Source organism: Cherax quadricarinatus, chromosome 28 (assembly GCF_038502225.1).
Source record: "Cherax quadricarinatus isolate ZL_2023a chromosome 28, ASM3850222v1, whole genome shotgun sequence".
NCBI lineage: Eukaryota > Metazoa > Arthropoda > Malacostraca > Decapoda > Parastacidae > Cherax > Cherax quadricarinatus.
This window is the reverse complement of record NC_091319.1, coordinates 1,720,645-1,736,775: the sequence shown is the minus strand read 5'-3', so window position 1 is coordinate 1,736,775 and position 16,131 is coordinate 1,720,645. Positions and strand designations below refer to the sequence as shown.

At 39.3% G+C, this 16,131-nt stretch overlaps 1 protein-coding gene across 3 annotated transcripts in view; it reads right to left on the bottom strand.

Annotated features, from left to right (window-relative positions):
- LOC128693123 (protein transport protein Sec31A-like) overlaps window positions 1–16,131 on the bottom strand; it is a 49,069-nt gene that overhangs the window by 17,183 nt on the left and 15,755 nt on the right. For all 3 annotated transcript variants that reach the window (XM_070089300.1, XM_070089301.1, XM_070089302.1), the window contains exons 6-10: window positions 15,616–15,827; window positions 14,303–14,498; window positions 13,609–13,740; window positions 4,536–4,712; window positions 4,001–4,174 (exon numbers count right to left, since the gene is read on the bottom strand). In XM_070089300.1, the coding sequence (XP_069945401.1) occupies window positions 4,001–4,174; window positions 4,536–4,712; window positions 13,609–13,740; window positions 14,303–14,498; window positions 15,616–15,827 (891 nt within the window). The remainder of the gene's footprint in view (window positions 1–4,000; window positions 4,175–4,535; window positions 4,713–13,608; window positions 13,741–14,302; window positions 14,499–15,615; window positions 15,828–16,131) is intronic.

Genomic DNA, 16,131 nt, shown 5'->3' with positions numbered 1-16,131 from the left:
GTGCATTATTTTGTATAATTAAGGATTTTTCAAACTGATTATTTTTTCTATGCTTAAAACTCTTGAAAAAAAAAAAGTTTACAGCAAACGGTTCGTATGGGTCTAGAATGGACTCATGTAATGTTAGTTTTCTCTGTTATTCAAGGTTTTAACATTTAGTTTACTATTATACTGTGAATTCTATGGTATAACTATTTTTGTGCTTTAAAAACAAAAATATTTACATACAGTTTGTAGGGGTCTGATAGGGATTAATCGAATTTACATACAATCCAATGGGGAAATTAGGTTCAGGGTGCAACCAGCGTTTTGAAATGAATTATGGTCGTGACTAGAGGTTCCACTATATATTGGAAAAAGTAATTATAGGCACAGGGGTGGACACTCTTCTGAATGTCTAAGTGTTAATGAATGCTTCTTTTTTTTTTTTTTTTTCAATGAACCGGCCATATCCCACCAAGGCAGGGTGACCTAAAAAGAAAAAGAAAGTCTTTCTTTTTAGAAAAACTTTCTTAAAAAAAGAAAAATGAAAGTTTTTCTTTTAAATTTAGTAATTTATAAAGGAAAGGGGGTTACTAGCCACTTGCTCCCATTAAAGCATGCATTAATGAATAAAAAGAAGTTTAAGGTCAACGAAAGTTTGAAAGTAAAAGGAAATCAGCAAATAACTACCCATTTTTGAATGCTGAGTGACTGAGCAAGGTCTCTACAAGCCCAATACCCCTTTTTCTCCATCCAAGAATATATCTACATTGTCGTGAAGCAGTGAGGGTAAAGCGAGTGTGAATAGTAGTATGTGATAATTATATAGTGGAATCTTGCTTATACAGTATTCATGTAAGCTGCTTTCTCTTTTTCCTTTTAGAAGGGAAGAAACATTTTGGTAAATGTACGTATATGCATGTGTGTTGCTACATCACATTCATGCAACATGCTAAAATAATGTTGGACATTTTTAACCAAACTGGCCATCTTCCACAAAGGTAGGAAAACCAAAAGAAAAAAAGATCAGCATCATTCATTTAACAGCAGTCCTGCTAAAACAAAGAATTTATATGACCCTTGAAGCTACAGCATCCCTACACCTGAGTACACTCACAGTACTTCCCACCTCCATGACTTAACCCCTTGACTGTTTTGGTCGTATATATACATCTTATCCTAGGTAGTAGGTTGGTAGACAGCAACCGTCCAGGGAGGCACTACCGTCCTGCCAAGTGAGTGTAAAACGAAAGCCTGTAATTGTTTTACATGATGGTAGGATTGCTGGTGTCCTTTTTCTGTCTCATAAACATGCAAGATTTCAGGTACGTCTTGCTACTTCTATTACATTTAGGTCACACTACACATACATGTACAAGCATATATATACACACACATCCCTCTGGGTTTTCTGCTATTTTCTTTCTAGTTCTTGTTCTTGTTTATTTCCTCTTATCTCTATGGGGAAGTGGAACAGAATTCTTCCTCCATAAGGCGACTAAAATGCCGGGAGCAAGGGGCTAGTAACCCCTTCTCCTGTATAAATTACTAAATTTAAAAAGAGAAACTTTTGTTTTTCTTTTTGGGCCACCCTGCCTCAGTGGGATACGGCCGGTTTGTTGAAAGAAGAAGATATACATCTTACGAGCCACCTTTTTTATCTATATATACTCAAATTATAGTGGCTTCAAATCAAGCAGGAGAAAGCTGGTAGGCCCACATGTGAGAGAATGGGTCTGTGTGGTCAGTGTGCACCATATAAAAAAAATCCTGCAGCACGCAGTGCAAAATGGAAAAAAAAAAAAAAAAAAAAACTCCGACTTTTTTTTTTAATTAAAATGCCGACTTTGTGGTCTATTTTCAAATAGTATTTATGGTTGTATTCTCGTTTTCTTGATCTCATTTGATAGAATGGGAAAACATATTATAGAAATAGAGGTGATTTTTATTGGTTTTACTATGAAAAGAACCTTGAAATGGAGCTCAAAATAGGGAAAATGTTTGATTTTTGCCGATGTTCAAAAGTAAACAAATGATGTCATTTTCCAATAAATGTCCAAGTAGCCATTCTAATATACAGTCATGAATGGGTTGACATTATTTATACAATTATCACAATACTGCAGTACTCTGCATAACAGTATATCTTCTATTTTTTGTTTGAATAAAAGTTCAAAACAGAAAGCAAGAGTAATATCAGAGGGGCCTGGAGACATGACTGATGAACAAAGAAAATGTTATTTTAGAGCCAGGAATGTCTGCATTGTTCATTCTGGACCCTATTTTGAAATTATCATATTTTTTAATTTTCGTGAAATTGGCCAAATTGCAAATTTCTGACCCCGTTATTGGGTATTTGAAATCGGTAAATGGGGAGTTTCTTGTACTCAATCGATAGAAAAAATGGAGTTCTAAAAAATAGCTATGAATTTGGTCAACTGGAACACTGGAATTAGCTGAAAATAGGGCTCAAAGAGGGCGAAATCGCCGATTCGTAAATTTAGCTGAGGTCGCTAACTTCGCAAGAGCGTAATTTCGTCAGTTTTCCATCAAATTTCGTTCTTTTGGTGTCATTACAATTGGGAAAAGATTCTCTATCATTTCATAAGAAACAATAATTTTTTTTTTTTTTTTTTTTTTTTCAGAAATTTTGAGACACCAGGAGACCCCTCAGGATTTGGGGTTGCGACAGTCAAGTGGTTAAATCCTACATACCAGTTTCCATGACTCCCATTTTAATTGTTACCTTGCTCACATTAAATCCTACATACCAGTTTCCATGACTCCCATTTTAATTGTTACCTTGCTCACACTCCAACACATCAAGCTGCCATAGAGACCACTGGTTTCCATTCACACTAATCTAACATGCTCACTAAACCCTGCTGGATGCTAAACCCCCTATAACTAAATCTCCTTTACCCCCTCTCTCCAACCTTCCCTGGGATAACTCCTACCCCTCCTTCTACCCCAGATTTATATACCCACTTGGTCATTTCCTTCTCCTCCATCCTCTCAAAGTGATCAACCACTGAAACAAATCCTACTCAACCTTCTGAATTATACCCTTGGTAACCCTACAGTCTTTAATTTCTACACTCCAAATTCTCAGAATAACACACATACTACACATCGCTTTCAAACAAGGCATTTCAACTGTTTCTAGCCTTCTCACTGCAACATTTAAAGCCTATACCTCACACCCACTTTACTTTGCATATTATGCAAGTGACTGTCTAATGAAAACAAGTACAATGAAAGGCCATCTGGCATTATGCTTTGGAAGTGTACATGTCATCATTGGCAAGCGTCACAACTCTCACTTTCTTAATAGTAAATTACGGTGCTACTACTTGCAGATGACTAAAATGGTTATATCTTTAATCACTGGCAAGTAGTAGCAGTATAATTTATTTGGGAAGTGACAATACTGAGTAAGGTTGGTTTCTAATCACACTACATACACACTTCAACTTCCAAAGCATGATACCAGATGGTTTATACACGTACAGTGGAACCTCAAAAATCGAACTGCTCCCAACACGACCAATTATGTAAGTGTATTTTTGTAAGTGCTTTTATAAGTGTATTTTTGAGGGTCTGAAATGGACTAATCTAATTTACATTATTCCTGATGGAAATAAATTCATTTGGTAAAGGCACTCGAACAGCTTTCTGGACCGAAGAAAGTTCGATATTTGAGGTTCCACTGTACTTGCTTGCATTACACAGAACCTCCAATTAATGGACCAGTTAAGAGCCACTAGAGCTTAATCCATACTGATCCTCAGAATTTAGACAACTGATCTGCATTAATGAATGGCTTCTCCCAAAAAATTTATATGTACAGGTACTCACATATACTGATGGCCCAGGTAGTCACCACAACTCATTGTAGTCAATGAGGAATGGCAATACACACTGCCTAACCTAATAACATGGCTGCCAGAAGATAGCAAGTTCTCCAATGCATAGCACTGGGTAAAGAAAAAATAACTTTACACTTTGTAAAACTTACATTTGTTGCTAGATCAGCCATCTTGTCAGCCAAAAATTCAGCATTGAATCCTTCAGTCTCAGAAATCAATGGGTGAATCTTTGTAGATACTTGTGTAGGAGAGTAACCTAACAGCTCCATGTACTTATTACGGGGTGAAGAATCAAAGTTGGCACCAATATATTGCCACAGTATCTGAAAAAAAAAAAAAATCTTTGTGGCCATTTTTTTTTATTACGTAAGACAGTTACATACAGTGCACTCTGCACACACTTTTTACCCAACTACTGAATACCCATCTTGCACATGAATACTGCCCAGGATATAAATTTCAGCAGAATTACATTTTCTCAATTTTGCAAAGCAGTACTTTTTACTTAATGCTACCCACAAGTCAACTAATACAATTGTGTTCATTTTTACTGTTAGGTAAACAGAGGCCATCCTTGAAGAGCTCTTACAACTACCATGGAAACAAAGAACAAATTTACATGGAAACTGTGCTTCAGTCCTTTATAAAATATCAAGTTAAAAGTAACTTTTCAAAATAACTCACCTGATCACTTGGCTGAAAAGCTGCTTCAGCTTTAGCTTGACAAAACGGAGCAAAATGTGGCTGTGAGAGTGCCGCCTCCAACTGAATGCTGCGTTCAACCAAAGCTTGCTCTGTCACAACTTGGGCAATTTCTACACTCTTACTCTGGTTGTTCCAGGACAATAAACGCCCTCCAAACTGACAATGAAAAGACGTATTAAATCCCAATACAGATATATGTAGTCAAATGTACGATAGTATCATTTACTATACTGTACAAGACTTTTTTTCACAAATACGTATGTTTAGTTTCACGACAAGACATGTTACAATAATGTGAAATTGATTTATAGAAGCATATACTGTAAACAGTACTGTGATATATTTTTTTTTTTTTTTACTCAATGGCCATCTACTGCCAAGGCAGGGTGATTCAAAGAAAACAGAGAGAATACAAAAAGCTGAGAGTTTTAGGGAGTTGAGCATTTAGTAAGCCTGTATAAGCATGTTAGATTAGAGTGAATGGAGACAAGTGGTTTTTAACCCCTTAACTGTCCAAACGTAGATCTACGTTCTTACCACTAGCGCTCCAAACGTAGATCTATGTTTTATTTTTCATGCCTCCAAATTTGGCACAATTGGCCTAAGATGCCTGGTCAGCATAGAATGGGTCTTAACCCTCGGTGCGCGTTGTATTAAAAAAAATCTGGGACCATTTAGTATCTTGAGGGAGCAGCAGTTCAACTGAGCGGCAGCTAGAGCAAACAGGGCGGCAAACACCAAGGATTCACTGATGACATGTCGTATTAACACTCCCCTTTTAAGAGGAAAGTGTCATCTTGCCAGAATGTCCTATAACCTATGCCCTAAGTAAAAAGAAAAGTCTGGAACTGTAATTTCGGCAGGCTGGCTGGCTGATTGACTGTATCTCCGTCTGTCTGTGTCTGTATCTATCCCTGTCTCTATCTCACAGGAACACATACGTAAATACAATTCTACATAGTGTAAATTACCTAGAATAACCCAAAAAATCCAAAGTGCTATACTGTGCTTGTAGATAGTGACTGTGTGTAATACCAGATGGTTCATGAGGAACTCTTTGAGACAGAGAGACAGATAGACAGGCAGAGAGACAGACAGACATGTTTATGTATAAGAGTGAAAACAAATAAAGCAAAGGCTCATCAAATATCACTACTGTCATTAGCGGAGAGATAAGATTAGATAAGATGACGCTCATCATTGTCAGCAGTGGAGTGAAGAGATAAGTGACACACTTACATCAAGCTTCAAGGGAACTTATTATTTTTTTTTTTTTTTTTTAACAAGTTGGCCATCTCCCACCAAGGCAGGATGACCCAAAAAGAAAGAAAATCCCCAAAAAGAAAATACTTTCATCATTCAACACTTTCACCTCACTCATACATAATCGCTGTTTTTGCAGAGGTGCCCAGAACACAACAGTTTAGAAGCATATACATATAAAGATACACAACATATCCCTCCAAACTGCCAATATCCAAAATCCCTCCTTTAACCCTTTGACTGTTTTCAACGTATAAATACGTCTTACGGGCCAATGTTTCTGACATATATATACTCAATAATTCTAGCGGCTTCAAATCAAGCGGGAGAAAGCTGGTAGGCCCACATGTCTGTGTGGTCAGTGTGCACCACATAAAAAAAATCCTGCAGCACACATTGCGTAATGAGAAAAAAAAAATGATCGTTTTTTTGGAATAAAACGCCGACTTTGAGGTGTATTTTCGTATAGTATTTATCGTTGTATTCGCGTTTTCATGGTCGTAGGTGATAAAATGGAAAACATATTACAGAAATAGAGATGATTTTCATTACTTTGACGATGAAAACGACCTTGAAACTGAGCTCAAAGTAGCGGAAATGTTCGATTTTTACCAATGTTCAGGAGTAAATAAATCACACCACACGTCCAATACATGTCAACTGGGGAGTCTAATATTCTTTCACTAGTGCACTGATATTATTTATACCATTTTTACAATAATGCAGTAGTCTGCATAACAGTAAATTTTGTATTTTTTTGTATGAATAAAAAATCAAAATAGAAAGCAATAATAATATAAGAGGAGCCTAGAGATGTGACTAATGAACAGAGCATATGTTATTTTAGTGCCACGAATGTCTACCTTGCTTATTCTGGACCCTATTTTGAAATTGGCATCTTTTTTAGTTTGCGTGAAATTGGCCAAATTGCCAATTTCTGACCACCATATTGGGCAGTCCAAATTAGTAAATGGGAGGTTTCTTGCACTCAGCTGATAGATAAAATGGAGTTCTAAAGAAATAGCTATGAGTTTGGTCAACTGGAACAATAGAATTGGTTGAAAATAGGGCTCAAAGTCGGCGAAATCGCCGATACACATATGTCGCCGAGACCGCTAAATTCGCGGGAGCATAATTCCATGAGTTTTCGACCAAATTTCAAACTTTTGGTGTCATTACCATCGGGAAAAGATTCTCTATCATTTCATAAGAAAAAATAATTTTTTTTTTTTTCAAAAATTGAGCGACATAGAATGACAGTTTCAGAGAGAGGCCTGAAACAGTCAAAGGGTTAAAGTGTAGGCATTATACACAAATAACCCGCACATAAAAGACAGAAGCTTACGACGACGTTTCGGTCCGACTTGGACCATTGACAAAGTCACACTAACAGAGGAGGAGCAGGACGGCTATATATAGGCAGGAAGAGGTGGAGGTAGTGGTAGTAGTAGTAGTAGTAGTAGTACAAGAATTGTATATAATACCGACAGGATGAAATGACACACGCACAACACCCGGGCATCCCCACCGTAGACGTTTCGCCATCCAGCCAGCCACTGGATGGCGAAACGTCCACAACAAAGACAACCAGACGCCGCACATGTGTCTAATTTCATCAGTAGATGTAGTAGAAGAAGAGGTAGTAGTAGTGGTAGTGGTAGAAGTGGGAAATAAGGAAGACGAGCCAGTCAAATACAAAGGAAGGGGAGCACTGCAAGAGAGCTAGAAACCCACAGAGGGAGAGCAAGCGCACCGAGGTGCGTGAAAGGGGAAGTGGTGAAATAAAATAAAGAAGGAACAGAAACACGAGACAGGAGAGAGAAAGACAACCCAGAGGAGAAAAGGAGAGAGGAAAGGGGATGAGGAAGAAGAAAAAGGAGAAGAAGAAAAAAAAAAAAAAAAAAAATGAGGATTCAGGTTAAGTCACGGGTGTTCTGAAGTTTGGAGCATTTTACAATGTAGTGGGAGAGGAAGGCATCTACAGAGACGAAGCCAGGGCTAAGGTTCATACAAGGAAAGTTGTGTATTAGAGAGGATTCAACTAAACGGCGACTGTTCGAGTTGGAAGTAGGGAAGACAGTTTTAGCAGAAGACCAGTCAATAGGATGGCTATGATCTCTGACGTGACAGAAAAGAGCATTGTTAGTGTCGGCAAGCCTAACACTATTTTTGTGCTCCCTAAGTCTGTCAGAAAGAGATCGACCAGTTTCTCCAAAGTATTGAAGAGGACAGGAGGAGCAAGAAATAGAGTAGACACCAGGAACATCTGTAGAGGGAGGAGAGGTATGAACAGCTCATTCTTTCTACTAAATCACAGGTTGAAGATGCCTTCTTTACTCTCCGTCAACGTCAACGTGCTCTCTTTGCGGCTCTACCACAGGATCTCTGTAACCTTCTCTCTACCATTGCCTTTGACACTGCTCGCCTGAATGCGCAAATTCATTCTTCCAAACTACAAAATAAACTTCAACGTCTCATCTCAGCTAGCCCTTGGTCTAAATTCTCCCTCACTGACTGTGTTACTAATCTGTCTTCTGTCTCACTCTCTCAGTATGAGCTTGAACTTCTTGGTTTTGGTCTTTCCTTTGCCACTTCGCCTACTCCTCGCGCTGGTATTTCCCTGATTAGCTCTTTTGATTCCTTTCGTCAATCTCGCTTCCGTAATCTTCCTGACTTGTCCACTTTTCGTGGTGCTCTCCTTCCTGCTCTTGTTAGTCTGTTTTCCAAGAATCACCACCTTCCACGCCGTTACCAACTTGCCCTTTCTTCTCTTAAATCTAACACTAACATTGTCATACTATCTTCTGACAAAGGTAATTCGGTAGTTATCCTTGATCGCGAGGATTACCTCCGTAAAGCTGATGTCTTGCTCTCTGACTCACGCACCTACACTCCTCTCGTTTCCAACCCTCTTGATCGCATCAAGAGAACTTTCAACAAAAAACTAAGGACTCTCTCCGACCTCTGTCCTCCTGACTTTGACCTTGTTCAACGGTTTCGTGTCATCTGTCCCTCTCTTCCCTATTTCTATGGCCTTCCCAAAACTCATAAACCTGATATTCCTCTTCGTCCTATCATATCCTCTAGAAGTTCTGTCTCTTATTCTCTTGCTTCTTGGCTGGCCAAAACCCTCACTCCCTTTCTTGGTACTTTTTCTCCTGCCCACCTCCGTCACTCTCAAGACTTCATTGAACGGGTTCGCTCTCTCCCAACCTGTAAGATGCTTAGTCTTGACGTTGAGTCCCTCTTCACCAATGTCCCTCTTGATGATGTCCTTGATTTCCTTAGAGAGAAGGCCCATGAAGGGTTTCTTCATCTCCCTATCCCCACTGATGTCTTTCTTGATCTGATCCGCCTCTGTGTGGACTCTAACTCCTTTTCCTTCCAAGGGAAATATTATTCCCAAACCTTCGGTGTCGCTATGGGCTCTCCTCTCTCTCCTGTCCTTGCTAATCTTTACATGGAATACTTCGAGACTGTTCTTCTTCCTACCCTCGATGTGCAACCTTCACTCTGGCTCCGCTATGTGGATGACATCTTTGCTCTGTGGCCTCATGACTCCAGTCTCTTCCAACCTTTTCTTGAAGCTCTTAATAATCTTGCCCCTTCCATTAAGTTTAAAGCTGAATGGGAATCTAATTCCTTACTTCCTTTCCTTGATGTCCATGTCCACCGCTCAGATACAGGTTTTTCCTTTTCCGTTTACCGTAAACCTATGCACAGTGGCATGTACATTCACTACTTTTCGTATCATGCTTCCCCTGTCAAGAAAAGTGTTCTTATCTCCCTCTTTCTCCGTGCCCTCCGCATCTGTGATCCTCAGTTCCTTCCAGCAGAAATTTCCACTCTTTATAATTCGTTCTCCCGTCTTGGCTACCCTTCCCATTTCATAGACTCTGCCCTCTCACGTGCTAAACGCAATTTCTTCTCTCCCAAACTCTCTACTCATGGGAACTCTTCTATCCTCTGCCTTCCCTACATTTCCGGTCTTTCTAATCTCAACAATTCTCTCCGTCCCTTAGACATCAAGCTTACCTTCCGCCAGACTAACACTCTTCGCACTAATCTCGTTCATACCTCTCCTCCCTCTACAGATGTTCCTGGTGTCTACTCTATTTCTTGCTCCTCCTGTCCTCTTCAATACTTTGGAGAAACTGGTCAATCTCTTTCTGACAGACTTAGGGAGCACAAAAATAGTGTTAGGCTTGCCGACACTAACAATGCTCTTTTCTGTCACGTCAGAGATCATAGCCATCCTATTGACTGGTCTTCTGCTAAAACTGTCTTCCCTACTTCCAACTCGAACAGTCGCCGTTTAGTTGAATCCTCTCTAATACACAACTTTCCTTGTATGAACCTTAGCCCTGGCTTCGTCTCTGTAGATGCCTTCCTCTCCCACTACATTGTAAAATGCTCCAAACTTCAGAACACCCGTGACTTAACCTGAATCCTCATTTTTTTTTTTTTTTTTTTTTTTTTCCTTCTCCTTTTTCTTCTTCCTCATCCCCTTTCCTCTCTCCTTTTCTCCTCTGGGTTGTCTTTCTCTCTCCTGTCTTGTGTTTCTGTTCCTTCTTTATTTTATTTCACCACTTCCCCTTTCACGCACCTCGGTGCGCTTGCTCTCCCTCTGTGGGTTTCTAGCTCTCTTGCAGTGCTCCCCTTCCTTTGTATTTGACTGGCTCGTCTTCCTTATTTCCCACTTCTACCACTACCACTACTACTACCTCTTCTTCTACTACATCTACTGATGAAATTAGACACATGTGCGGCGTCTGGTTGTCTTTGTTGTGGACGTTTTGCCATCCAGTGGCTGGCTGGATGGCGAAACGTCTACGGTGGGGATGCCCGGGTGTTGTGCGTGTGTCATTTCATCCTGTCGGTATTATATACAATTCTTGTACTACTACTACTACTACTACTACTACCACTACCACTACCTCCACCTCTTCCTGCCTATATATAGCCGTCCTGCTCCTCCTCTGTTAGTGTGACTTTGTCAATGGTCCAAGTCGGACCGAAACGTCGTCGTAAGCTTCTGTCTTTTATGTGCGGGTTATTTGTGTATCGTTCCAGTCACGGTATTGTGCCTTTTTGTTATTTAGGCATTATACTTCCCATTTTCAGGACTCAAGTCCGGCTATATAAAAATAACCAGTTTCCCTGAATCCCTTCACTAAATATTACCCTGCTCACACTCCAACAGCTCGTCAGGTCCCAAATACCATTCGTCTCCATTCACTCCTATCTAACACACTCACGCATGCTTGCTGGAAGTCCAAGCCCCTCGCCCACAAAACCTCCTTTACCCCCTCCCTCCAACTTTTTTGAGGATGACCCCTACCCAGCCTTCCTTCTCCTACAGATTTATACGCTCTCCATGTCATTCTACTTTGATCCATTCTCTCTAAATGACCAAACCACCTCAACAACCCCTCTTCAGCCCTCTGACTCATACTTTTATTAACTCCACACCTTCTCCTAATTTCCACACTCCGAATTCTGTGCATAACATTTACACCACACATTGCCCTTAGACAGGACATCTCCACCGCCTCCTTGCTGCAGCATTTACAACCCAAACTTCACACCCATATAAGAGTGTAGGTACTACTATACTTTCATACATTCCCTTCTTTGCTTCCACAGATGACGTTTTTTTGTCTCCACATATACCTCAATGTACCACTCACCTTTTTTCCTTTATCAATTCTATGATTAACCTCATCCTTCATAAATCCATCCACTGACACATCAACTTCCAAATATCTGAAAACATTCACTTCTTCCATACTACTCCTCTCCAATTTGATATCCAATTTTTCTTTACCTAAATCATTTGATACCCTCATCACTTTTCTTATTATTATTATTATTATTATTATTATTATTATTATTATATACTTCCACATATCCAAAACTTTGCCAGGACCCATAAATACCTTGTATATACAGTGGACCTTCGACTAACGATATTAATCCGTTCCTGAGAGCCCATCGTTAGTCGAAATTATTGTTACTCGAGTTAATTTTCCCCATAAGAAATAATGGAAATCAAATTAATCCGTTCCTGACACCCCAAAGTATTGAAAAAAAAAAATTTACCACATGAATTAATTTTAATACACACAAACTTAAGAAGACATGTACAATTACATGACACTTACCTTTATTGAAGATCTGGTGATGATTGATGGGATGGGAGGAGGGGAGTGTGGATGGTGTGAGTGTTTAGAAGGGAAATCCCCTTCCATTAGGACTTGAGGTGTCTAGTCCTTTTCCAGGGTTACTTCCCTTCTTTTAATGCCATTAGGACCAGCTTGAGAGTCACTGGACCTCCGTCGCACAACATATCTGCCTATAGAGCTCTGTACCTCCCGTTCCTTTAAGACTTTCCTAAAATGGGCCATAACATTGTCAGTGTACAGGTTGCCAACACAGCTTGCAGTAGCTGTGTCAGGGTGATTTTCATCAAAAAAGGTTTGCACTTTAAGCCACATTGCACACATTTCCTTAATCTTTGAAGTAGGCAACTTCCTCAATTTCTCTATCCTCTCCACCGGAGCAGTTTCCTCAGGTCTTGCCTCTTGCTGTTGAAGATGATCTTGCAGCTCATCAGTGGTTAGTTCATCATTGTCGTCCTCCACTAACTCTTCCACATCCTCCCCACTAACCTCCAACCCCTTAGCAATGATCTCTTTCTTCATATCCATAGTAATTCTCACCCTTTTTGCTGTAGGGTTGGCACTAGAAGCTTTCTTGGGGCCCATCTTGACTTATTTTGCAGGTGCAATCACTAAAAACACTGTGATATGAAATGTTCCGATTGTATGTTTGGATGGGACCGCGGTGGCTGGCTGGCTTGTAAACACTGGCCACAAGTGGACGCGTCTCGAACGGAACGAATCGTGTTGGTCGTGTTTTTTAGCGCTAGTCGAGGCAAAATTTTTGCGTTAAAATGTATCGCTAGTCGGATTTAATGTTAGACGATGCCATCGTTGGTCGAGGGTCCACTGTATTCCAAGACAATAGTAAATGGCCAAGGCAAGTGTAAATGTCCACCTGTCAGTGTGTTTGCAATAATTTGATTACAATTTCAGTATCTAATAGTGTCAGAACAAAGATAGGTTATGAAATGACAAGAACTACAATAAATTGTAATTATCAGAACATAAAAATAGAAAAAAGGTATCGGCAACACTTCTGCAAGCAGCAGGACTTGATGTTGCTGTCACGTGAGCATCCAGTGCCAACATCTCTGCCTCATATCTCTAAGTACTGGCCCAAATTTTTTTTTATCCTATAACTCCACCTCGGTGGGATACAGCCGGTGTGTTGAAAGAAGAAAGATAATTTTAGAAAAATGTGCTCTTTATTTTCATTAAAAAAAAAACGACTTTTTTTATTTTTCAAAATATTCGGGGCACTGGGGTAGTGAACATATACTATATACTTTTGGACCGTTTACGGGTTAAAAAAATAAATTATTTTTTAAAATATTTGGAGCACTGGGCAAGAAAACGTAGATCTACGTTTGGACAGGTAAGGGGTTAATGGACAAGTTGTTGAAGTGTGAGCAGACTTGCATCCTGGAGGTGGGAAGAGAAGTACCTGCACTCTGAGGGAGTGGGGATGCTGCAGTTGATGTTGTAATCTGATTGTAATGTAATCCCACTTGTGGAAAGATGGCAACTGAGTGAATGGGAGACAGCAGAGAAGTTAAAGAATAAATTCTACCAAGAAATTTAAATTATATTAACTATGAGGAAAAAAAGTGTCTAAATAATCTTACTGCAAAACTTGCTCCAGCAGTTCGAGCAAACCACTTTGGAGGGTTTCTCAGTCTAATGGGTTGTGGTGTGGCTCCCTGAGGAGCAACAGCAGGCATTTCCATTCCTGGGAATGAGTCTGCTATCTGTGAAAACTGTCAAAAGCCAAATCAGTTAAATGCATGATTATGCATCTATTAAGTATATATGCATACATGTAATGCAAGACGAGCTACGGAGAAAGGGAGGGGAAGGGGGGTGGAAATGCATCATGTGTATGCAATATATTGTATACAGTATGTCATGTTATATACTTAAGTTTCATCCACTATCTTGTATACTATACATTTCTATACATGTATTTCTCTATACAGGTCGGCCATCACTAATCCGGCAATGTTGGGACCTGTAGTGTGCCAGATTAGTGAGTTTGCCGGATTACAGAATGGTTAGAATACACTTAATTAACCTATCAATAGAGAGACTTTCATCACTGCTTTCTCCTTGACTGGCTTGCTACTGTGGAATTACAATCATCTGCACAATTTCTGAGTCATTATAACGAAGAAATTTGAGTCAGTAAAATGATGAAATTTGAAATTATGCTAGCTGAAATTAGTGCCGGATTACTGGTGGAACCGGATAACTGACTGCTGGATTAGTGATGGCCGACCCGTATAATAAAAATAAGCAAATAGAAAATAGTACAGTACTTACTTTATCTGACTGAGTGGGAGGCTGACCACTACCTAACAAGGAGTATATGCTAACACAGCCATCAACAGATGACACAGCAACCAAGGAAGGATCCCGCTGACCCCAGTCCATGTCAAAACACCACTGGTTATAGGAAGGAAACTCCCCAACAATTTCTAAGCCACGTTCTGTTGCATTTGGATTCCACACACAAATTCTGAAATTTAAGATTAAGAAACCATACAATACTGCAAATTTAAACTGCAAGACTTGCTCATAAAACTGAAGAGGTGATAAAAACTGATTAGTACAGATAACTTGTTCAATTCAAACAAAATATTTTATACTCTAAACTAATATATCTATTCTGACAAACACATGCACTACTCCTCTCCTCCCCCCAGAAAATCCTTTACTGTAAAACAAAGGTTAATTTCACAAAAAACTGCAATGTTATCCTTTCATGTTCACCAAAAAACTGCTGCTAGGGATCATTATTTTCAACTTTTACTATATCAACTTAATACAAGTCAAACAAGTAACAAGGAAAGCTGACAACGATGGGTATATTCTAATGAATATATGATATCTCTCATTACAATGATAAAATATCTAATCAATATTTAATTGTAGAAATAACTTTTTAATTTACAACTGAAACTGTCTCAAATTCATAGCAACCCTCTTGCTTCACACAATGAGTGTCCACAGTTCAGTCCCTGTTCACCTAACAGTAAACAGGTACCTGGGTGTTGGTCAAATGGTGAGGGGTCACATCCTGGGAGACAAGATTGAAGGACCCCATTGGAAATCAGACAGTCCTCAATGATGCACTGACTTTCTTGAGACCTGGCAATGGACTGGGCCACAGGGTCGTTGACCCCCAGGTATACAGGCAGGCCCCCCACTTTACAGCGCTTCACTTTACAGCGTTTAGTTAATGTAGAAGTTTCAATTACACCCATTCTTCAGACTTCCTACAATAAATATATTCACCACTAAGAAAAATATTTTAAGTAATGTGAGCACTATATGTGCATTTTTTTAGGCCTAGTTCTATCATTCAATATATGATAGTGTAAACATGTTATCAAGCTTTTATATGCATTTGAAAGTGTAATAAGCAATTATCACTTTATAGCAGTAGCCCGGAACCTAACCTGCTGTATAAGTGTGGCTATTCTGTACTTCAGGAACAGTGCTCGACAGCCTGAGAGAAATGCATCTCTTTTCCTTGGTATGAATGCCACATAGTGCTCCGTTTTCCTCTTGCAAAATAAAATTGTCACTCACTATGCCTTTTTTTTCTTTTCCAAAATGCAGTTATCACTTACTTGTTATCCTTTGCTGCAGTTATCAACAAATTTCCATCATGAACACACCAAGCAGTTTTCACAATGCCACGCTGGTGCCCCTCCAGTGTCTTGAGAGAAGAAGTAGCATAACGAAGATCCCAAACTTGAGCCCATGGTGTAGTGTCATCATCACTGGCTAGTAGTAACTGTGTTGCCACACTGGGGTTCCAGATGATACTGCTTGCTTTCATCTATAAAAGCAAAGTAATATTACTCTATTTCCTCTTATTTTACATTGTGTTCTTTCAATATTTGGCATAAGACAACTACAGCAATACTACTCTATTTTACTTTTACTGATCAATTGCAAAACAAACTTGATATATTCTTTACCTGCAGATACAGTACTTTTAAAATTATTAAACAGATTAATAGGGAGGAAAGTGTCCAGTAATGCTGACTGATTATACTATATGTACACGATTTACAGGCATGACGTACAAAAATATTTAAATTAGTTAAAAGTACAGAAGAGTAATTTTGTTTGCCTTTTGT